Source organism: Porites lutea, chromosome 13 (assembly GCF_958299795.1).
Source record: "Porites lutea chromosome 13, jaPorLute2.1, whole genome shotgun sequence".
Classification (NCBI taxonomy): Eukaryota; Metazoa; Cnidaria; class Anthozoa; order Scleractinia; family Poritidae; genus Porites; species Porites lutea.
In genome coordinates this window covers 17,655,019-17,679,523 of record NC_133213.1, presented here as the reverse complement: position 1 = coordinate 17,679,523, position 24,505 = coordinate 17,655,019, and the positions used below count along the sequence as shown (strand labels likewise).

The following is a 24,505-nucleotide window of genomic DNA, read 5'->3' as shown; positions in this document are numbered from 1 at the left end:
AATCACGATTGTAACACCTCACTTGGACTGATCCCGTATGGTTGATTCACGTCCTGGAAGTTCAAATTTGTTTTTGATCTTCGGCTGCGCGACCTCCAACTTCATATGCTTCAGTTTTTCTACTTTAGCTTCGGTCTCTATTCGGAAGAGAGAATCGATAGTCATACCACAATCTTCGATTAATTAAATAACCCCCTCTCTAATAACCCCCTCCCCCCCCGTAACCATGCTTGAAAGAAAAAAGTCCCCCGGTGGAGGGGCTTAATAGAGGATTTATGGTAGGTTCCTACCTTTCAGTCGGTGAGTATGACCTCTGTTACATCCCATAACCGACCACTCATCAAAAATACCAAAATCATTTTTCCACCCAAAGCACCATACTTGGAACCACTCCTAAGCGATCACCGTTCGTAAGTGACTGGCAAATGTTGGCATTTTAGGTGGTCCCTTACGGCAGGTTCTACTGTAATGTTACAATGGAACGAACTCAAAAAGGGCCACCGACACTTAATGTAATAGTACAGAAATGTTCTTGTGTTTGACTGCCTAAAATATCCTAAAGTCAGAGTCCTTTTTGACCGCTGACGTGACCTGTGATTGGCAGCTTGATGTTAAGTGGCACCGGTTGAGTTCGTTGCCTTATAAAAATTTTGTTTAAGCACGTAATATGATCCCAGGTTTAAATACATCCCAAAATACCTTGCTATTTATTTGATGCCCTCAAACTCGAGCGTTACGTCATCACCAATGAGAACAAACGGTGCCCAGTACCTCACTGCACTAAAGCGGTCAGATTCTCTCATGGATTTCATGGCCTCATTCAGAGCCTCACTGGCACTTCTTCCACTGACTAGTTGTAGGTAGAAAAATTCCATGAACTCCATCGTAGCCTCGTCCTCAATCGCCCACAGGGACACCAGAACAGAACGAGCACCAGCACCCAAAAAAGCCCGTGCGATGCCGACCACACCCTCAGATTTGACTTCTCCCCGAGCACTATGACAACAACTAAGTACAACAAGTCTTGCCCTAATCTGCGCCTTTAAAACATCTTTCATAGTTAAGATATAGTCCTCGGCTGGATCCACGGATGAACGCGTTGTGTTTGGGGCCAACGCAATTTCTCCTGTTTCCATTTCACCGTGAGCAGCAATATGCACCAAAGCAACAGAGGAAATACGTCTCAAAACTTCATCTTTTGTTGCCTGCTTTCCAACGAGAGGTACAGTGTGAAGAATTTCCCCAATCATCTGCACTTCTTTTTCGGCCCACGCTAACTACTTTAGCGTCGTTACCTCCTGTACCCACGGATCGCCGACGAGAAGAGCGCCAGTCTTGCTGTGCCAATCTGCTGGACAGTCTTGGATTAATCGAAGACTAGAAAGCGAGGGGAGCAGACGAATTCTGAAAGTTTCGCAGAGGTACTTTGATTTCATGTCCATAAAAGCAGCATAAGGCGCCAAACACAGAGGTCCTTCTGGAACAATCACAATTTCATCGCCGTCGACTAAGTCTCTTATGGGGCCTATAACAACATTGTACAATGTTTGTAATGACTTTGTCTCCCCAAAAGATGAGGAATTAGACCTTGGCTCACTGGATCTTTCTTCTGCTAACTGTTATCTCTTGGGTTCCTCAATGAACGATCTTCACAATTAACATCAGCTTTCAAACCTATTTCTTCATGTGTAGTTTCCAAAAGACACTGAAAATAGTTTGTGATATTGAGATAGGTTGAGATATCGATCACAGTTCTTCTAGTTTTGATTTCTTTTCCTTTCTTGTTCACCCAGAGAACTATTCCTCCCTCGCTGATACCCATGAAAGCTGTATTTGGTGGTAAGTAACCAGCAAAGTCACTTGGTCTTGCAGAAAGTGTTCCTATTTCTTGGCGTAACCCTTTAAGGCCATACTTGAACTCCAGAAGATCATTTAAAGCTCCTGCACGTCCTTGATCAGCAGTTAAAAGTGCCTCGATGACTTTACCTTCCTTAAACTGCAGCTCCCATAGCCTCACATTAATACGATCATACTTAATTTTAAAGGCAATCTTCCACTCGTCCATAGATATTAGTTTTCTAATGTGGTCGAAGGCCATAACACTGTTCTTATAATACCGAACAGCTTTCCGGAAATCTCCAAGACGGTCATAGGCAATGCCAAGATTAGAGTACGCTATTCCTTCTCCTGCCCTGTCTCCCACTTCTTTCGAAATTTTGAGGTGTCGTTCATGGTACTCTATGGCTTTCTGGAAATCTCCAAGACTGTCATAGGCGTTGCCAAGATTACCGTACGCTTTTCCTTCTCCTGCCCTATCTCCCACCTCTTTCGAATTTATGAGGTGTCGTTCATGGTACTCTCTGGCTTTCTCGAAATCTCCAACACTGCGATAGGCAATGCCAAGATTAGAGTACCCTATTCCTTCTCCTGCCCTGTCTCCCACTTCTTTCAAAATTTTGAGGTGTCGTTCATGGTACTCTATGACTTTTTGAAAATCTCCAAGACTGTGATAGGCGTTGCCAAGATTACAGTACGCTTTTCCTTCTCCTGCCCTGTCTCCCACTTCCTTGGAAATGTTGAGGTCTCGTTCATGGTACTCTATCGCTTTCTGGAAATCTCCAAGACTGTAATAGGCGTTGCCAAGATTACCGTACGCTCTTCCTTCTCCTGCCCTGTCTCCCACTTCCTTGGAAATGTTGAGGTCTCGTTTATGGTACTCTATGGCTTTCTGGAAATCTCCAAGACTGTAATAGGCGTTGCCAAGGTTACCGTACGCTTTTCCTTCTCCTGCCCTGTCTCCTACTTCTTTCGAAATTTTGAGGTGTCGTTCATGGTACTCTATGGCTTTCTGGAAATCTCCAAGCCTGTAATAGGCGTTGCCAAGATTACCGTACGCTCTTCCTTCTCCTGCCCTGTCTCCCGCTTCCTTGGAAATTTTTAGGCATTGTTCATGAAACTCAATGGCTTTGTGGAAATCTCCAAGACTGTGATAGGTGTTGCCAAGATTACAGTACGCTTTTCCTTCTCCTGCCCTGTCTCCCACTTCTTTCGAAATTTTGAGGTCTCGTTCATGGTACTCTATGGCTTTCTGAAAATCGCCAAAATTTCTGTAGGCAATGCCAAGATTAGAGTACGCTATTTCTTCTCCTGCCCTGTCTCCCACTTCTTTCGAAATTTTGAGGTGTCGTTCATGGTACTCTATGGCTTTTTGAAAATCTCCAAGACTGTCATAAGCGATGCCAAGACTACCGTACGCGCCTCCTTCTCCTGCCCTGTCTGCCACTTCCTTGGAAATTTTGAGGTCTCGTTCATGGTACCCTATCGCTTTCTGGAAATCTCCAAGACTGTGATAGGCGTTGCCAAGATTACCGTACGCTCTTCCTTCTCCTGCCCTGTCTCCCACTTCTTTCGAAATTTTGAGGTGTCGTTCATGGTACTCTATGGCTTTCTGGAAATCTGCAAGACTGTCATAGGCGCTGCCAAGATTACCGTACGCTTTTCCTTCTCCTGCCCTGTCTCCCACTTCCCTGAAAATTTTGAGGCATTGTTCATGAAACTCAATGGCCTTGTGGAAATCTCCAAGACTGTGATAGGCAATGCCAAGATTAGAGTACGCTATTCCTTCTCCTGCCCTGTCTCCCACTTCTTCCGAAATTTTGAGGTGTCGTTCATGGTATTCTATGGCTTTCCGGAATTCTCCCAGACTGTAATAGGCGATGCCTAGGGCGTGCTGGAAATCTTTTAAGTTGACAAAGGGGTCGCCAATATTACCATTAATAGCTGTGGTTGTCATATTTTTTTTGCTGGCTTTGCTCTTTCAGCTCAGCCACATATCGTGGTTTCTTTTTTCTACTGATACTATCAGTCTCTTTATCTACGATAACGAGGAGGGTCTGAAAAGTAAAATTAAAAGCTGGAGTAAAAGCTTATTTATTAGCTCCTTTACTATTCGTTTTTGTCGATCACAGTCGCATTCGATTTGCCTCAAAAAGGGATCCTTCTACGAGTTTTTCATCGTTGTATAATATGACTTGATGGACTGGGGTCGTCTCTAAAAAACGAAAATATTAACATTCGTTTGGTGATAATGATCGAAATTAAAAAAAACAAAAACAACAACAAAGAAACAGATTTACCATTGTTTAAACATGGTGTATATATTGAGGATATTATATGGCCGCGCGGAGATGGGAAAATTCTCTTCGAGTGTTAAAAGAGAAGAGAAATTTCGTATCTCCAAGCGACCATGTAATGTTCTATTTATTATATAAACACCAATGAAATACCAACCATTTTACTTATAAATAGTTTTTTGGTCTCAAATGTGCGGTTTATTATGAAGCTATAGCAACGATGACATTTTCACATGTGAAGATAACATGTTATTTTCACATGTGAAGATATCAAGTTTTTGCGCGAAAGCCCATTTGGTTTTTTATTGGTGTTTACATAATAAAAATTGTCTGCCTACTCATTGTACATTCATCTACCTTCCACTGAAAAAATCAATCTGTTGTCAACAAACTACAAACCGGGCCAGCGGAAACATCAGTTCAGAAAACTCAAATTTGGGAGAGTGAACTTATTTCTAAGGGTTAACATCTCTGGGTAGCGGAATACAAGTGTTTAGCAACTGAAAAGACCACCAAAACACTGAGAAAGTTACAGGTATTTTAAGCTTGTGGGTTTTCAAAAAACTGTAATAGAGCCACAGCTGGTTCCAGCTCAAGGTCAACTCGGTGTAAAAACCTGAGGAGTTTTCCTTTTTTCCCTCCTATTTTCTTAAGTAGATCTATAAGTAGGATGAGCATGATCGTCCGAGGGCTGACGTAGTACTAAATAGGACTGTTGCATTGACATTGACTGACGCGCGGTAATCATCTGCAGAGTCAAAGTGAGTTGTATTACGTCAGTTGATGGTACAGTCGAACCTCCATGTGGGACCACCTCCCATAAGAGATCGCCAATCCAAAACTCATGCACCAAAACTTTCCCAGTCAAAGCCTTACAGTTGGAACCTCTAGTAAACGACCACCTCTTGTAAGCGATCGCGACCACTTTTTGGGCCTGAAAGTTTAATGATTTTCCATTATTTTTGAGCTCTTGAAAGCGACCACTTGACGCATTCTCTGATCTATGCTCGCTGTGTGCACTATGCTACTTAGAATATACGACATGTACGAAGAACATTGAACAACACATGACGTAACTTAGAAATTGCATACAATAAATTATCTTCCATAAAGTAGATGTGACGGCCAATGTCTCTTTTTATGTTATTGTGATTCTTGCTTTGCGTATGAATAGTCCGCATTCCTTACAGGAAAGGAATGTCTTGGGGAATGTGCTCATTGTTTATCACTGCGTCAAAAAAATATTATATATATTCACTAGGACAGCTAGAGAGGCTTTATAACGCAATATCAGACAAAACCAAAACTTAAATTTAATTTGCTTTGTTAGTCTTAAGAACCAGAATTGAGAAATTTACTGCTTGTTATTAACAGCCGTTTTGACCCGTAACGACAATAGTTTTTGGAATTTCTGGTTAGGTCAAATTAGTCACACTATTGTTGGTTTTCACATGACGTCACTAAAATTCAAACTAAAAAACTATTGATCCTACCAAGATTTTACTTTCACGATGCATTACAGCAGCTGAAAACTGATTTTCATACAAATTTTCGCTTCAAAAGGGTTCTTGGTTTTGTGATAGAGTACGCTTGAATTTCAGTAAGCTTTTGCGTGGCGCGGCATTTACATGACGCGGCCAAGAGAGCTGTCATGTAGGTTATAATAAATAAATGACTTATTTCAGGAAATTTTGCTATCTAAACAGTTCATGTATTAGAAAAAATATTACTTTAATGTTTATGAGTTTCTCGAAGAATAGATTCACGCTTTTGTAGCAAAACTCGGTAACAGATGTTTCTGTTGGTTTCCGTCCGCCATGTTGGAGCTCATCCAGGTGAGTACCAGCATGGCGTCTCCATACAAATCTCTATAAGTTTGCCGGGTAAAACATTTCTTCGGATATCTCGTATGCGAAATATTCCTCTGACCTGAATCTTGGCGAGGGTCTTTGTATATGTACCTCCTTTCATTTCGCAGATTCTGGACTTTATCTATTGAACGGTTTTGATTTTTATTTTGATCTATTTTGAATGGCGTGACACTGAAAACCAGCAATATTTTGGAGAGCAGAGAGATTGAGGGAGGGGTGCGTGAAAATGACGCTTATTGTCTCCCGGTTAGAATGGCTCACTTCCTTATTTTTATTCATAATGGTGGTATTTGAAAAGGTACTATACAGCCCCGACGTAAAAATGGTACTCATTTTTCTTGTTACGAAAGTCTTCCAAAAGGGTACAATGTTCAAATGAGTAACTGTTTAACTCTCACATGAGATGCTACGTCACGCAATGTTCAGCGACATGCCTGGTGACCTAAGTGTGCAGCCACCCACTCCCCCTGGAAAATTAAATTGGCAGCACAGTAAAAATCACGTTTTGGCGATGCTTGTTAGATCTATTGATCTTGATGCCATTTTCATTGCCTTCCCCGTTGAACATTACTGACACGATTTAATTTTTTTTATTTATAAGTATTATTAACCAAAGCTTCTCTTTTAGCCCTGGGTAAATCTATATATTACCTGTTGATTCAGTTATTTCACATTGGTATGTCTGTGGGAAAGGCGAGCGTACGGTTACGTGATTACCAAAATTTCTCGGCTAACAGCTGGGGTAAGAAGATTACCAGATTTTTTTTATATTAGGTACGGGGCTACGCTCGTGCGCGTAGAGCTCCGTTTGCATTTTTACGGTAAACCTTGGAGTTATAGTGTAGCTTCAGCTAATGCAATGCCTACCTTAGTTAGAAATTCCCAAGTAGTTTTGATAGTTCGCTTGATTTGTCCCGACGAAAGGGTCAACAATTTCTTATAATTTCTTTCGGAGGTACGACAATAGCAACTCTAGCGACGAAGAACCGGTAATAGGGAAGTTAAGAACCACGACGAATTTCACGACGACGACGTCTGTTGACTGGGAAAAGACTGGAACAAGAACGTCAGTTTCGGCGGGAAAAAGGAAACTTAAGGTGACTCGACCCAGTTATTTTGTGAGGGTACCATCCTACTTTGAAGCTCTGTGGTATCCCACCTTTACTTTGATCGTGAGTCTAACATATAGCATGGATAACATATAGATCAATCTACAACATAGCAAAATTTTTGGCCATCAGAGTAAATGTCACGTGGTTATAGTGCCACACCTATTTGGGGTCTGAGTCGAAATTCTGCTGTTGCCGGTATTTTTTCGTGAAAATCTCTCGGCTACATATAGTGCGTATTAGTGCCTTGCGTTGAACAGACTTTCACCAAAATCGCAAAGACCCAATGCGAGAAATTCAGCGGTTTCCAAATTTAGGTCATAATTTTTATGCGAAAATGAAGAGCCAACTTTACTCGATAATATCTAATAAACTATGAGATTTATCCCTTTATTTTGGGGATCTTTATAACAGATGGGTCCGTGCAAGTCAGCAAAAAACTTTAGGGCCTTGTAAATGCGCGCGATTTCGAGCAATGCAAACATATACAAATTATAGTTTTAGCTAGTTGTTGACTTTTGTCAGCGTTTAAGAGTCCTTCTCACGAAAAAAGCATTTTCTTAAAAATTCGTAGTTTTTTTTCCTTCAAATCTTTTCAGGGCCACAATTGATTAACGATTAACTGACTACCCGAATTCTGAATTTCGTGATCATTGAAAAACTGTGACATTATGTTCTATAAGCCCAAACTTGAGTAAACATTGAAGATTTTTAGCGTTTTGGCTAACTTTGTGCTTTGGGAGTTTAGTCTGTCATGATACAACATTCTTGTTCAGCACGCGTGCAATGACCGCGTTTGGCTGACTTCCGAACAGTTGGTCTGAAACTTCCTGTTTTTTCTCCGAATACTGCTGGATATGCTTTGTGATGAGTGACCTTCTAATCTTCTAACGAGGCTCAAATACACTTTGTGTTTGATTTGAGGTGAAAAAAATAAGACTGGAATTTCAATTGTCGCAGTTGTGCTGTCATAGGGCCTACCCCTGGAACTTGATTGACAACCGGACTGGTGACAAATTTCAGTCGTAATTCCGCACGAAAGATAGTCTTCCTTCCAGGTTCTTCCAATTTTCTATGTCCGCTTTAATTTTATCAATGTATTACGATTTCCGCATTAAGTGAGATTGAGGTAGTTTGTTTCAATCGTCTACTAATCCCCTGGTATGAAATTCCCCACCCCTCCCTCCCTCCTTCCAATCCCTAACCCCTGTTCACGCTTGCTACGCAGTCAGACAAATTTTCACTTTCCGTGTTCATCACTAAGTAAACAGCTCGGGGTTTTTCTACCCCCGGGGTGGGAACTGATTGATGGTTCTGTTTGATCAAAACCGAAGAAGATGTGTGAAGAGAACGGGGATGGGGTCTAGCGTTACGCTTTAAAGCTTTATGTTGCCTTAAAGTATTGCTTGGTAGCCAGTAGCGCGCGCTGGCTCCACTGTAATAGGAGTGGATTCGAAAATGCGATGGAAAGAGGAATCAGAAAAATTCTCACCTTCGTAAAACTTAAAATTGCCTCTAAACATTTTCGGGAAAATATAATACTGAAGCCCTGGTAATTCCGAAAAGATTCAAGTTGCCCTAGGATGACTGAACAAATATCAACTAGCGCCGATAAGAATGTATTTCTACAGATCTAAAAGTACTGCGGATGGCCTAAAAAGTGTTTTCAATGCATTTAGGAGAAAACCGTCGTTGGGTGCTCCTGACAAATTCTGTTCATGTAGACTGATGGAATCTTAATGAGAAAGTTGGTCTTAGACTTCCTGTTTTTCTACTTACGTTGCCGGATATGCCTCTTGTGTGACCTTTAACAAGACTCGCATTTTGTGTGTGATTTGAAGTAAAGTGAAATTTTTATTGTCGCAGATGTGCTGTCATATTCCCTACCCTGCCCTGAGACTTTCCTGACAACCGGACTGGTGACAAATTTCAGTGGTAGTATTACAAAAGATAGTTTTCCCTCAACTTGATTTTCCTCTGGTAACTGAGTGAGGTCGTTAGGAATCGGTGGCAGATAATATATTGTTTTTGAATATGTCCCTTGTAAGTTCGAAGTGTTTATTCGAAGTTTGGCTATTTAATAAGGATGTGACCGACGATAAAATAGCCATGATTGCTATGCGCTGGAGAATTTTTCGGGGCACTGATTACTGATGATCTGATTACTGGCCGCTTAATGGAGGATGGCCGCTCTATGGTTCAAGTGTATAATAGAGGTGGCCGCTGAATCGAGGTTTAATTTCCAATTCTTTACTACAATTATTTCGGGACATTGATTACTGGCCGCTCAATGGAGGTTTAATGTATACAGAGCGGGATGATAATCATGTATGCATAATAAATCAGTGAAAGAGCGGAAAGGAAATCCTGCATGATCATGAAAAAACCCTCTGCGATCTGAAAGTTCATAGACAACACGGACTAACATACTTTGACAAAAGTTTAACCCTGAAGATTAAGAACCAATTGCATTTTTAAGATAAAGGAACCTTGGACTTCTAGTGAAACTTCAGCTAATGCAATGCCTACCTTCCCAATTCTCAAGTAGCCTTGATCGGCTCGCTTGATTTGTCACGACGAAATTAAAGGGTCTGCAAGGAAATTATACTTTTGTAAGAGACAAAATCAAGTTAAAAGTCAATTGCAGTTTCCTTCACAAAATAACAGGACTTGCACAAAACTTACCAAGCCACAATCAACCCTTCTACCAAGCTCGAAAAAGTTGAACCTAAGGGATTTTTCTCCTCTGTAATTTAGCTTTCAGTTTCACTTTGATCAAATTATGTCGATAAAAGTGAGTCAGACGTAATTAAGTGCTTCCAGAAATAGCTCGAAAAAAACAGCCAACCAGGAATACGAGAAGTCACGTTAAATCTAATATACAACTAATATTTCTCGAAAGAAATAACAAAAGGCTCTCAAGCTAGAGCTCTTATAACCAATTCTGTAGACTGACGGAATCTTTCAGTGAGGACGTTAATCTTATAGACTTCCTGTTTTTCTCCTTACACTGCCAGACATGCCTCTTGTGTGACCTTTAACAAGACTCGCATTTTGTGTGTGATTTGAAGTAAAATGGAATTTTTATGGTCGCAGATGTGCTGTCATATACCCTACCTCTGAGACTTGCTTGACAACCAGACTTGTGACAAATTTTAGTGGTAGTATTACGAAAGATAGTTTTCCCTCAACTCCTCCCAATTTTCTACTGATCCGCTATAATTTTATAAAGGTACTAACAGATTTCCGCATTACATGAGATCGAAGCAGTTTACCAGTTTTAATCCTGTACTAATCCCATGAAATCAAATTACCCTCCCCTCCCTTCCCCCCTTGCTCCCAATCCCTTGCCCCTTTTTGTTAGCCTTTGAACAGGCTCTCCATTTGGGGAAAAGGGTGAAAAAAACCTCGTGATTTTTTCAGATCACACTTTCCCCAAACAGAAAGCCTGTTCATAGGCTACCCTTTTGTCGCTTGCTTCGTAGACTAGACAAATTCTCGCTTTCCGTGCTCATCAGTAAGCAAGAGAGGATCCTCTCTTGTCAGTAAGTAAACAGCTCGGCTCGGAGTTTTTCTTCCCCCGGGTGGGAACTCATTGATAGTTCTGTTTGATATATCAATATCGATATCTTAAACAATCGGAGGTGAAGATGTGGGACGAGGATGGGTTCTTCCGTTACACTAAACAGCTTTATGCTACTTTAAACTATTGCTTGGTAGCCAGTACCGCGCGCTGGCTTCACTAGGAGCAGTTCCTCAGATAAATGTAACCTCAAATTACTGAAGGATTCCACTAGCTGTAATCAAATGTCATTATCGCCCAAATTTTTAATGTTCAGCGTAAGGAGGAAACAAAAAAATCTGCAACCTCGTCCCCAGGGCTTTTCCCTTAAAAGATCGGTGGGGCGGGAAAAGGCCCTGGCATCGACTGGTCACGTGTCCCCTCGTACACCCTAAAATCCTGGGTGTAATAAATTAGCGCTATGTGAAAAGCTAAAATTATGCGTAATTCCCGGGGTGGGAACTCATTGATGGTTCTGTTTGATCAAAACCGAAGAAGAAGATGTGTGACGCGAACGGGGATGGGTTCTAGCGTTACGCTTTAAAGCTTTATGTTGCTTTAGCTAGTAGCGCGCGCTGGCTCCACTGTAAGCAGTTCCTCAGATAAATGTAACTCCAAATTACTGAAGGATTCCACTAGTTGTAATCAAATGTCGTTATCGCGCAAATTTTTAACGTTCAGCGTAAGGAGGAAACAAAAAAATCTGGTTTTGTTGCTGGCTGAGAGTCTGTGAAACATCTTACGAGCATCTCCTACAATGCTGGTAAAATCACGGTCCAATGTTTTCTTTCTGTTGAAGAATTTAAGCCCCAACCTCTCCCCCTCTAGGGATGTCTTTGTTCCGGCTCTGAGATTTGAAGTTTTCTGTGATCTGGCGGCAATATAGTTCCTAGTCTCTTAACGGCCACCGCCCTACAACGGACTCAAGGAGGAAGTCCCCGCTTTAACCTGGTTCCCAGGGTGTCTCCCTGAGAAAATGGGAGGGGCGGGGAATGCTTTGCTTCAGTACATTTATTTGAATCTCTATATAGGTAGTCACTTCTCTAAAAAAAGACACAAAGGGGGTCTGGATGGGGTTAACTGAGAACTGACTGGAATGGCCAAAATTTTAACTGATAACTAACAAGCCGCCGAAAATTTAACCGACTACTGACATTTATCTTGAGTTTTACTGACAACTGACAAAGGACCTGATTGTTCTCTTTTTTCTACAAAAGCCATTTTTAAGGCCTCAAATAGCATTGTTCCACTCTTTTTATCAGACAAAGTGATCAAATGTGCGTTTTTAGGGGTAATCTTAGCAGCAAGACGCTTACGTTTCCTATTTCGTTAATGATTTTTCTTGAAAACCCACGTGTGTCATGTACCATCTGTTGTAAATGACCTATCATCTCAAATTTACGCTCCTCTGAATCTGACTCGTCCCCAGTCGTCTCTCATTATTAGTATTCGGCGTGGAAGACTAGAATGGGCTCTTTAACAAGCGCTTCCCTAGTAAATAATTAATGAGTAGAGACAACTTAGAGACGACTGGGGACAAGTCAGCCTCTGAATGGCTGCGTTACAAAGGCAATTGCAAGTTTTTACTGAGATGATTCAGAGACGGTTTTTCGTGGTCTTCTTACGATCTACATCCAAATATTATACCTACCAACTTTTTCAAAGTCAAATGCGTGAGATTTTCACCTTGTCATGACCGAGATTTTTGGAAACGTCCCGGGACTTCCGAATATTTCCGACGAATTTCCGAAGACTTTCGATCGTTGCCGAAAATTAAATGTCCGCTGACTGTTCCCGAAGACGTTTGAGCACTTTGGAAGCTACATAAGACGACACTTTTAGCTTGCCTCGATATGATTTCGTTTGAACAGAAAATAGGACTCAAAGTCATCATGTGTTAAGAACAATTTGTCCGGAGTTGTGAACCAGGCGTGAGAAATTGTCCTTGATGCGTGGGATAGATTTCTTGCTTTAGTCCAAAGGCGTAAGTTGACTGAGTTGACTGTGCTTCAGTCGAACCCCCAGGGTATTTTCAGGTTTGACACATTTTCCCGCTCATTATTTTATCAGTGGTTTGCAGAATCAGTCAGATAGCTATACTATATGCCAGACTCATCCTTGGATACAATGATTACCCTTACCCTACACTTCCACAAATCTTCTTTTCAGTTACTGAAAAACAAGTTGAATTAAGAGTCGGAATATCTTCGGAATATCGTTATGGTAGGTATAAACGTCGCGCTTTCTTTTCAGAGAAGGCCACGGGGCGGGGGGGAGGGGGGGCACGCAATTAACTACTTTGTGGTAGATGAACGCGGTTATCAGTAACACTTCCAGTTTTGTTATTTTCACTTCCGGTTATTTTTGTCTTGGATAGGTAGGGGAGAGGGTCAGATGTTTTTGTTTAACCCATTCCAGGAAGTGGGAGGGCCACGACTTTTTTCGCCAAAAAAATTCTAAAACACCCCGGCCCACCCCTCCCAATAAAAAACGTACCTTCCCTAAACGTCGAGGTTTCTTTTCAGAGAAAGCCACCGGGGGAGGGGGCGGGGAGAGGCACGTGAAGGTTTCTATAATGGCCTGTACGGGAAGACTCCTCCCGAAAGGGGAATTTTTTTCAGGCTTCAGGTATATCTGAAAGAGAAGGGATTTCACTAGTTGAAGTATATGAAAGGGTAGGAAAATCTGTCTATATTTTCGATCTGTAAAATAGCCCAAACAAATGCTAACATATGCATTTTATGGCTGTGAAAAATTCCAGAACACGTTCTGGTTTTCTTATTTATTTACATTTTGAAGACAGTGTATTTACAGCAGTTATTTTCCCTTTGCTCGGTTTTCTCGGTTCTTTTTAGGGGAATATGTTACATAATCCCACACGGTATTATTCATTGTCTGAAAAGTTGGTGGCGGCTTTGATTGTAACAAAGGCGGGGTGTGGGGCTGAAACAATTGGTAGCTGATAACAATAACAGAACAATGGACTATATTTTTTCATTCCCTGCTCATATTCCCCGGCTCAACATGTTTAACCATCCTACTAAAACTACACAAGTCAGAATTTTTCGATTTAGTGTACTTACCACATTTTCTTGGACTTCACTAAATCTTCGGCGGCTGTTGTCATAGCACAAACTAGATATTCGCATGACTCACCGCGTCACTTTTAAACGAATGTGACATTACACCTCCAACGTTTGCCTGCGAACGTCCTTGTTTGACTCGTTGGACAACTGACACAAAACTCTGTTGCGATGGGAGGTCCGAAAGAGTTTCCAAAACTACTCTGCCTTAACGTTAAGAATAGTATTCCTCTGAGTTACTCATCTCTTTCTGGTAAAACGACTGTTTGACCACTCCACACGAATTGACAATTTCCCATGTTTTAGAATTCAACCTCAAACAATGCGACTCTCTTGAGAATAACCATTCTAAAGAATTAATTAAGTTAATTTCCCTTGAAAATGATGTACTATTCAGATTTTTTTATGTCCTCACCCCCTCCCCCGACCCCCGCCCTTTCAAGACTTCTACAACTCGGGCTTAAAAGGAAAACAAAGGTGGCAGCCCCCCTGACTGTCTTGGGTGATGTTACACGGGACGATTCGCAACGACAATTTTTAGCGCAACACAGCGTTGCAACTGTTGGAACAATGTTGTAACTATTCGAAACAACGTCGCAACAATGCTGCAACGCTGTGTCGCGCTAAAATCGTCTCGTGTAACATCACCTTTAGAAAACCAAAACTGTATATCGGTTGCCGACACGAAGAACTAAGTTGTGAAGGGAGGGGTGACTGGGAGGGCCACACAGTAAAAAATTACCAGAGATCGAGACACTGGGGAGCTAATTAAGCTCTACTGACAGCTAAATAAGAAAGCTAACTAGCCGAGCTAACTAAACATTTCTAACTAAGCGTTTCTTTACTAAAATCCAAGATCAGATCAAAAGTCCGGATCATTGGGATTTTTCGTTAGGAAAAGAAACGTTGTATCCAAATGTGAAAACATGTTTTTCACTTAAACACCAGTGTGGAGACAGGTTTTTCCCTTCACAAAAGACTCAGAGAGGGGGTCCCCGCTTTAACCTCGTTCCCAGGGCGTTTCCCTGAGAAAATGGCAGGGGTGGGGACTGCTTTACTTCAGTACCTTTACCTTTATTTGACTCTCTCTGTGTGTAGTCACTTCGATTGGGAGATTGCTGGGAAAAATTTATGTGTTCCTCACTACCAGCAAGACTGATGGGAGAGTTCCAAGCCAGCAAGGTGTACCTAGAACTTGGAACCTGACTTACTGGGAAGTTTCCCAGCAGGGGTATCTCCAGCCACTTCTGGCCGGTTTGGGTGAGGCCACAGGACAAAATTCAGACCTTCAGTGGGGGGTAGAGGGGGGCATAGAAACATGGGTGTGGCCAAAAGGCGAATTTATCCCTTCAGGGGGTGGGGAAGTTTCTGGCAAAAAAAACTCATGCCAGATATTCTACACATCAAATCCCAACAGACACCCACAGTTATATTTTTCCAAGCAACACTTTGCATCTTTGGACATATCACTTCTTCCAAACTCTCATCCAGCAAAAATTGACCTGAAGAACATATATTTTTTTAGAAACAGATCTATTGGGTGCCCCTGATGCATGTGATGGCTGTAAAAAATTCTGGAGCACGTGCTGGTTTTCTCATTTATTCATATTTTAAAGACGGTGTATTTATAGCAATTATTTTCCCTTTTCTCGGTTATTTTTGTTCTTTTTAAGGGAATCATTTGTTAAATAATCCCTCACAGTATTATTCACTGTCTGAAACGTTGGTGGCGGCTTTGATTGTAATAGGGGCGGGGTGCGGGAGTTGAAACAATCAGAGTTGATAACAATAACAGAACAATGAGGCAATATATTTTTCCGTTCCCCTGCTCATGTTCCTCTGAACATGTTTAACCATCCCACTAAAACTACACAAGTCAAAATGTTTCGATTTAATGTACTTACCACATTTTCTTGGACTTCACTTTCTTCGTCGGCTGTTGTCGTAGCGCAAACTAGATATTCGCATCACCGGCCGCGTCACTTTTAAACGAATTTGACATTACATCTCCAATTTTTACCCGCGAACGTCCTTGTTTGCAACGTGACTCGTTGGACGACGGACACAAAACTCTGTCAAAGTGGGAGGTACGAAAGAGTTTCCAAAACTACTCTGCCTTAACGTTAAGAATAGTATCCCTTTGAGTTACTCATCTCTCTCTGGGAAAACGACTGTTTGACCACTCCACACGAATGGACCAATTTCCATATTTTAGAATTCAACCTCAAACAATTCGAGTCTCTTGGGAATAAGTATTTCTATTTCTAAATGCTTATTCCCAAGAGAATTCCCTTGAAAATGATGTACTATCCTCACCCCCTCCCCCGATCCCCGCTCTTTCAAGACTTCTACAACTGGGGCTTAAAAGGAACAAATTGGTAGCAACGCCCCTGATTGCCTTAGAAAACCAACACTGTATATCGGTTGCCGACACGATCGACGAACTAAGTTGTGAAGGGAGGGGTGACTGAGAGGTCCACAAAGTAAAAAACTTACCAGACATCAACGACATTTTGAGGAGCTGACAGCTAAATAAGAAAGCTAACTAGCCGAGCTAGCTAAACTGGAGAAACTCAGAGTGCGTTTCTTTATTAAAATCTAAGGTCAGATAAAAAATCTGGATCATTAGAATTTTTCGTTGGGAAAAGAAACGAAGTATTCAAATGTGAAAACAGGTTTTTCAACAGGTTTTTGCCTTCACAAAAGGATAAACGGACGACGGTGAAAACTCTACAATGCTCTCTGGGAAAGTCCTTTTCCTGGGGACACTCGCGGGATGCGAGAAGGCACGGAATCCCTTTCGCCTGTTGAATACCCTTGAGACAACAATTGTACACAGAACTTGGCTCCAATGTAGAGATTTAATCCAAGACGTAACCAGGACGTAACCGAAGAAATTCACACAAAGCACTTGTATTTAAACCTAAGCTAATGATGCGATACAGATTACATCATAACTCAACGAGTCAAAATACCCGAATACAAAATCATTTCTGAAAGACTACTGGTGGAGATGGAAGCTTGTAGTGAAACGTTAATTACTTCCAAAAGTTACACAAGTGGATAACGGTTCCTCACAGGTTGATTACAGCTTGGAGGCTGCTACAATCATGACTTGACAAATACGTTTACGCTCAATAAATATCAACAGGTTGTTTATGGTTTGGAGAAGCTAAGACTAAAGAATAAAGAATTTCTACATTGGCTTTTCATATTTTTATCAGCGAAAACAAAATAACTTCATAACAATAAATCCTCTTTTCACATTCCTCCACCTTAAGTTTCAGCTGTCCTCAGCTGAGTGGAGAGAAAAAAAATGAAGTTAAAACGATAATTATCGTAAAGAGAAAAAACAAAAGCGCAGCGAATAAAACTGGAACCTTGTATTTTGCGTTTAGTTTTGAATTTTTTTTTAATATTTGTTTTTCTGGTTTTTGAAATTTTGTATTTGATTTTGTGCCTGAACCGCGGCATAAACCGAACTAGCCGGAATATAGTGGCCTCGGGGTCCAATTAACAAAGCAATAAAATAAACAAATAAAATAGAGTACGCTAACTGGAATTTGTAGCGTTTGAGCAAAGGACACTTCGTAAGGTCAATTCATGTGCATTCCTTTTTTTTTTTTTTTTGCAAACTTGCGTAGAGCCATCCGTTCACACGGTGTCACAACAGGGCTAAAGACGCCGTGAGATAGCACAGTTAAGACCAGATGTTGCTTTGAATGCGTATGACTAATTTAGTATAGAACCTTACCCTGTGGCTGGGGTTGTTTCAATTGCCCAACAAAGTCTCCCAGGTTCTTACACTGTCCTAAGAAACCAAATCGTTTGTCTCCGAGTTCCTCGCTGTGTATCGATTGCCGACACCAAAAGACCTAAGTTGTGAAGGAGAGGGGTGACTGATTTGGCCAAACAGTAAAAAATTACCAGAGGTCGAGATCTCCTGGGGAGCTAAGCTCCACAGGTAAATAGCAAAGCTAACCAGCCGAGTTGAAAAACTGCAGAAACTGAATTAAGCAGTCGTATTTATACGCAGTTAAACTAATGAATAGTGCGACAGGAAAAAGGGGTACAGTAAACGGCAAAGTTACGACCAACTTGCAGATAAAAGGTGCCAACAATAGAAATAAGAATACTTGATATTGAAACAAACCACACGCGAACAAACCTATGAAATAGCAGTACTACGCATGACTAAAAGCGAGTAAATGTAAAACTACAAAATTAGTGATTTAACCCAGTGATTGAATAAGCAATTTGACTACAAAATTAGAATTGAGACCTTTGTAGACAGTAAGAGTAAACTGATCAGCCAAAAGAATAAAAACTACAACTGTGTAACTATAATAAAAGCATCAAAAACTATATCATATTGTCAATAGACACGTCTAAAATGACTCTGTAAAATATGGTATAATAATAAAAATAAGAATTGACTACTGATTCCTGATGTCCTTCTCAGGTGACTACTGAACAAGTTACTACCGCACAAGGTGTGCACACGACTAGTCTTCTGATTCAATCTACGAAAAGTACACTTGATTTTCTCTTCGGGATAAGGAGTTCCTACGCGATAAACGCTCCACTTTGTATTTGTTAAACAAAAAACTGAACTGAGTTCAACTTCAGATAGGAACCGCTTCACTGCATTCGCTTCGTATCTATACAACAAAAACAGCAAAAAAAAATCGTTAGCAAGCTAGTAAAAGGAAAGGATAGTGATTTAAGCCGGCGAGGTACAATATTCTAAATCTGTTAGAGAAAAGGATAATATTTAAACTGATAACTTCATTCCACAAAAAGCCTTATTGTAGATTATTGATTCTTTCATACCGTAAATCCTCTATGAAGCCCCCCTATCCAATAAGCCCCTCCCCCCCAAATTCAGGGAAGAAAATTATTTCCTTTTAAGGCCCCCTCCCCCTATTCTTAACTAACAGACGTATGGTAGATGTAATATATTAATCACGATTGTAACACCTCACGTGGACTGATCCCGTATGGTTTATTCACGTCCTGGAAGTTCAAATTTGTTTTTGATCTTCGGCTGCGCGACCTCCAACTTCATATGCTTCAGTTTTTCTACTTTAGCTTCGGTCTCTATTCGGAATAGAGAATCGATAGTCATACCACAATCTTCGATTAATTAAATAACCCCCTCTCTATTAACCTCCCCTTAAACATGCTTCAAAGAAATAAGTTCTGGGGGGGCTTATTAGAGGATTTCTGGTAGGTTCCTACCTTTCAGTCGGTGAGTATGACCTCTGTTACATCTCATAACCGACCACTCATCAAAAATACCAAAATCATTTTTCCACCCAAAGCACCATACCTGGAACCACTCCTAAGCGATCACCGTTCGTAAGTGACCGGCAAATATTGGCATTTTAGGTGGTCCCTTACGGCAGGTTCTACTGTAATGTTACAATGGAACGAACTCAAACAGGGCCCTCGACACTTTGTAATGTGCAGAAATGTTCTTGTGTTTGACTGACTAAAAAATACTTTTGTACTAAAGACAGAGTCCTTTTTAACTGCTGACATGACCTGTGATTGGCAGCTTGATGTTAAGTGGCACCGGTTGAGTTAGTTGCCCTATAAAATATTTGTTTAAGGACGTAATATGATCCCAGGTTTAAATACATCCCCAAGTACCTTTCTATTTATTTGATGCCCTCAAACTCGAGCGTCACGTCGTCACCAATGAGAACAAACGGTGCCCAGTACTTCACTGCACTAAAGCGGTCAGATTCTCTCATGGATTTCATGGCCTCATTCAGAGCCTCACTGGCACTTTTTCCATTGACTAGTTGTCGGTAGAAAAATTCCATGAACTCCATCGTAGCCTCGTCGTCAATCGCCCATAGGGAGACCAGAACAGAACGAGCACCAGCACCCAAAAATGCCCGTGCAATACCGACCACGCCCTCAGATTTGACCTCGCCGCAAGCACTATGACAGCAACTGAGTACAACAAGTCTTGCCCTAATCTGCGCCTTTAAAACATCCTTCATAGTTAAGAGATAGTCCTCCCTGGCTGTATCCACGGATGAAGGCTTTGTGTTTGGGGCCAAGGCAATTTCTCCTGTTTCCATTTCACCGTGAGCAGCAATATGCACCAAAGCAACAGAGGAGATACGTTTCAAAACTTCATCTTTTGTTGCCTGCTTTCCAACGAGAGGTTCCGTTTGAAGTATTTCCCCAATCATCTGCACTTCTTTTTCAGCCCACTCTAACTGCTCTAGCGTCGTTACCTCCTGTACCCACGGATCGCCGACGAGAAGAACGCCAGTCTTACTGTGCCAATCTGCTGGACAATTTTGGATCAATTGCAGATTAGAAAGCGAGGGGAGCAGACGAATTCTAAACGTTTCGCAGAGGTACTTTGATTTCAAGTCCATAAAAGCAGCATAAGGCGCCAAACACAGTGGTCCTTGTGGAACAATCACAACTTCATCGCCGTCGAGTAAGTCTCTTATAGGGTCTATAACAACATTATACCATGTTTGTAATGACTTTCTCTCAAAACATGAGGAATAAGACCTTGGCTTACTAAATCTTTCTTCCGCTAACTTTTTATCGCTTTGGTTCCTTAATGAGCGATCCTCACAGTTAACATTAGCTTTCACTCCTATTTCTTGCCGTGTAGTCTCCAGTAGAGACTGAAAATAGGTTGTAATGGAGATATTGATGTCGCTTTCTCTGGTTTTGATTTCTTTTCCTTTCTCGTTCACCCAGAGAACTATTCCTTTTTTGTTGATCCCTATGAAAGCTGTATTTGATGGTAGGTAACTTAGAATGTCAGGTGTTGTTGCAGACAGTGTTCCTAGTTCTGAACGTGACCCTTTTAAACCATACTTGAACTCCAGAAGATCATTTAACGCTTGTGCACGTCCATGATCGGCAGTTAAAAGTGCTTCGACGACTTTACCTTGCAGAACTTGCAGCACCCATAGCATCAGATTAACATTATCATACGTACTCCCAAGGCCAATTTTCCATTCATCATTAGTTATGAGACTTCCTCTGATGTAGTCGAAGGCTATAACACTGTTTTTATAATAGTGAATGGCTTTCTGCAAATCTCCCTGACTTTTATAGGCGTTGCCCAGATTACAATACGCTGTTGCTTCTCCTGCCCTGTCTCCTACTTCTTTCGAATATTTGAGGTCTCGTTCATGGTACACTATGGCTTTCTGGAAATCTCCAAGATAGTGATAGGCGTTGCCAAGATTACCGCACGCTTTTCCTTCTCCTGCCCTGTCACCTACTTCTTTGGCAATTTTGAGGTCTCGTTCTTGGTACTCTACGGCTTTCTGAAAATCTCCAAGACTGTTATAGGCGTTGCCGAGATTACCGTACGCTTTTCCTTCTCCTGTCCTGTCTCCTACTTCTTTGGCAATTTTGAGGTGTCGTTCATGGTACTCTTTGGCTTTCTGGAAATCTCCAAGCCTGTAATAGGCGTTGCCGAGATTACCGTACGCTTTTCCTTCGCCTGACCTGTCTCCCACTTCCTTCGAAATTTTGAGGTGTCGTTCATGGTACTCTATGGATTCCTGAAAATCTCCAAGGCTGTGATAGTTGATTCCAAGATTATTGAACGCTCTTCCTTCTCCTACCCTGTCTCCCAGTTCTTTCGAAATTCTGAGGTCTCGTTCATGGTACTCTATGGCTTTCTGGAAATATCCAAGATTGTAATAGGCGTTGCCAAGATTACAGTACGCTTTTCCTTCTCCTGCCCTGTTTCCTACTTCTTTTGAACATTTGAGGTGTCGTTCTTGGTACTCTATGGCTTTCTGAAAATCTCCAAGCCTGTAATAGGCGTTGCCAAGATTACAGTACGCTTTTCCTTCTTCTGCCTTATCTCCCACTTCTTTCGAATTTTTGAGATGTCGTTCATGGTATTCTATGTCTTTCTGGAAATCTCCAAGACTTTCGTGGCCGATAATACCATTCGCCTTTGCTTCCATTCTTTTCTTTTCTGCTTCTTTGCCATGTTTGTTGGCATTGTGTAAACTACAGTAGACCTCTACTTGTTCTTTCTCCGCCATTTTAATGGTAAGTTGTAGTACATATCATTTTTTTTCCAGAGGATATTTGTTGTTGAAGATATTTGTTGTTGACAGCATAATATCTCTCAGCATTCTGTCTGTTGCTGGCTTGGCCATTTTCAGCTTTCCTGAAAAAGGTATAAATATTCTTTGGTTTTATTCTATTGTCGAGGCAATTTTCCCTTCTTTGCATTACAATCAAATCTCGTTAATACGGACACTGAAGGGCCGATAGAAAGTGTCCGTATTAAGCGGGTTATGTCGTTAAAATAAAAAAAAAACCCTTTAATTCCAACAAAATGCTAAGGAAATAAAAGAAGACATCAGCATCTTCAAACCTTCACAAACTCGTCATTGCGCGGACTTGATTCACGGAAACACTCTAAAAACGCTCATCCATATATTAATTTTGAATCAAAACCATGCTCTGCCTTGGTGCCAAAAGTAGTCGAAAAATTGACGTCTACAGACCAAAGCAACTCCCAGCAACTCCAGCCTTATGGATATGAATTGGGCGACGGGATATTATACAAGATATACAACTTACTCGGAATGAGTGAAGGATTACATGGATTGTAAACCTAAATCAAACATGTTATAAACAAGAACATGGCGGCAACTAGCATGAACCCTAAGTAAAATGGAAACAACCGCTGATCATAAATACTGATAACTCTTTATTACGGCACTGCTGTAGTAACATGGCTCCTCAACTGCATGTCATGCAGTTAAGACAAAACAGTAGACCTACATGAGTCCCTAAGGCTAAACGTTCAAGAAACTATCAGTTCTAATGTTAAATGGGTCAAACAAAATCAAGTGTTCACTGCAATGTTCATTGACAATAATATCCTCGTGAAAGGCATCCTCCTGGAACACTTCATCGGCAGTCAACAATAGAACGAGCTTGTGTATAGGTCTGCCTAAATAATATATAGATTTAGCCAGGGCTAAAAGCGAAGCTCTGATTAATAATACGTGTAAACAAAAAAAATTAAATAGTGTAATGCTAAACGGGGAAGACAATGAAAATGGCTTCAAGACTAATAGATCTAATTAGCCAAAAGACAAATTGCACGTGCAGCACACTTTTTCTTCCAATTGGCAAAAAACAAATTTGCACGTGCAGTACGCTTTTTTGTCTTTCCCTTGCCGTTGTTTTGCACGACTACAACGCTGTTTTGTACGACCAAAACGTCAAACTTCCTAGTTACACATTATTTTTATGGAGGAATTGTCGTTTGTGCTTACCTAATATTTTGTTTCCTGTGTTCATGTTCGCTTTTATATTTCACTGCCGCTAATTTTCACCTTGCTGGCCGCTAGCATTTCTCATTTTCTCACCGCCGCTTTGAATTTTCGTGTTTTTCTTCCTACGAAATTCGTCTCCTTTGTTTTCAATAACTCGCTTTAGCTCTTTCTCTTTTATCCAAGTTACTGAAAGACAGTTGTGAGAGCATCGCACCTGTGATTTCTAGATTGGTGAACAATTCATTTAAGATGGCTGCTTTTCCTAAAGCATGGAAAATTGCTGAGGTGATACCCGTACCCAAAGAAGGAAACTCAGAGGAACCAGCCAACAACAGGCCCATTTCATTGTTACCCATCCTATCGAAAGTAAGTGAGAGACTGGCACACAAGCAGTTTGTGGAATTTTTGACAACGCATGACAAACTGTCGACTTATCAATTTGGCAACAGAAAAATGCATTCGACAGAAACTGCCCTCATAAATGTTACAGACAACATTTTGAAAGCAATCGATGAAAAATCTGCCTCGTTACTAGTACTGATTGATATGTCAAAAGCTTTTGACAGCCTTAATCATAATCTATTGTTAGGAAAATTACGAAACCTGGGTCTCAAAGCTTCCGTAATTTCCTGGTTTAGTAGCTACCTATCAAGTAGATACCAAAGAGTACGATACGAAGATTCAGTCTCAAAATTGTTACCCGTAAAAAATGGAGTACCTCAGGGTTCGATCTTGGGCCCTATGCTTTTTACTATTTACATTAATGATTTAATCAGTGTTATTACCCATAACCAACCCGCTGCATATGTTGCTGACAGCCAATTGCACTTTAAATTTTCTGTATCAGACTCATCAAGTGCTATTGCAACCGTAAACCAAGATCTTAGGGACATCAGTAAATGGTGTGCAAAGAATTCTCTACTCATAAACCCAGAGAAGACAAAATTAGTGGTTGTTGGCTCAGCACAACTTATTAAGAGGCTACCTCATATCTCCTTATCCCTGTTGGACAAAACTATTTCACCAGTGTCAGTTGCCAAGGATCTCGGGGTATACATTGATCAATATCTCACCTACGATGTACATGTTACTAACAGTCTCTAGCTGCATGAGCCAGTTGGTACAGATAGGTAGAATTAAACATCTTTTGGATAGGAAAACCCTTTTATTACTTATAAATAGCTTTGTTTTCAGTAAACTTTAGTATTGTTTCTCAGTATGGGGGAACACATCTAACCGTAACCTACACAAACTGCAGTTGGTACAAAATTTTGCTGCCAGAGTTGTATTAGGTTTAAAGAAGTTTGACCATATCTCCCAGGGACGGAGATCTCTTAAATGGTTCGATGTTACGGAGAAGGTTCTATTTAATGACTTAGTTTTAGTATTCAAATGTGTAAATGGCTTAGCTCCAGATTATTTAGGTTAATATTTTATTAAACGTT

At 40.9% G+C, this 24,505-nt stretch overlaps 2 protein-coding genes and 1 pseudogene across 2 annotated transcripts in view; all 3 read right to left on the bottom strand.

The window, feature by feature from the left end:
- Nucleotides 1-4,356, bottom strand: part of LOC140923188 (uncharacterized) — a 77,552-nt gene extending 73,196 nt beyond the window's left edge. The window contains exon 1 of the mRNA XM_073373266.1: nt 3,984-4,356. The gene's annotated coding sequence lies outside the window, so the exon portion shown is untranslated. The remainder of the gene's footprint in view (nt 1-3,983) is intronic.
- LOC140923186 (uncharacterized) overlaps nt 626-24,505 on the bottom strand; it is a 71,104-nt pseudogene continuing 47,224 nt past the window's right edge.
- Nucleotides 16,656-20,717, bottom strand: LOC140923510 (tetratricopeptide repeat protein 28-like). The gene is made up of 2 exons (XM_073373592.1): nt 19,414-20,717; nt 16,656-18,419 (listed from the first exon to the last, which is right to left on the bottom strand). The coding sequence occupies exon 1, from the start codon at nt 20,715-20,717 to the stop codon at nt 19,422-19,424; it is 1,296 nt and encodes a 431-aa protein (XP_073229693.1). The 3' UTR covers nt 16,656-18,419; nt 19,414-19,421.

What these genes read in the sequence shown, in the direction of transcription:
- LOC140923510 (XM_073373592.1), bottom strand. Translation starts at nt 20,717, where the DNA reads ATGCTATGGGTGCTGCAAGTTCTGCAAGGTAAAGTCGTCGAAGCACTT.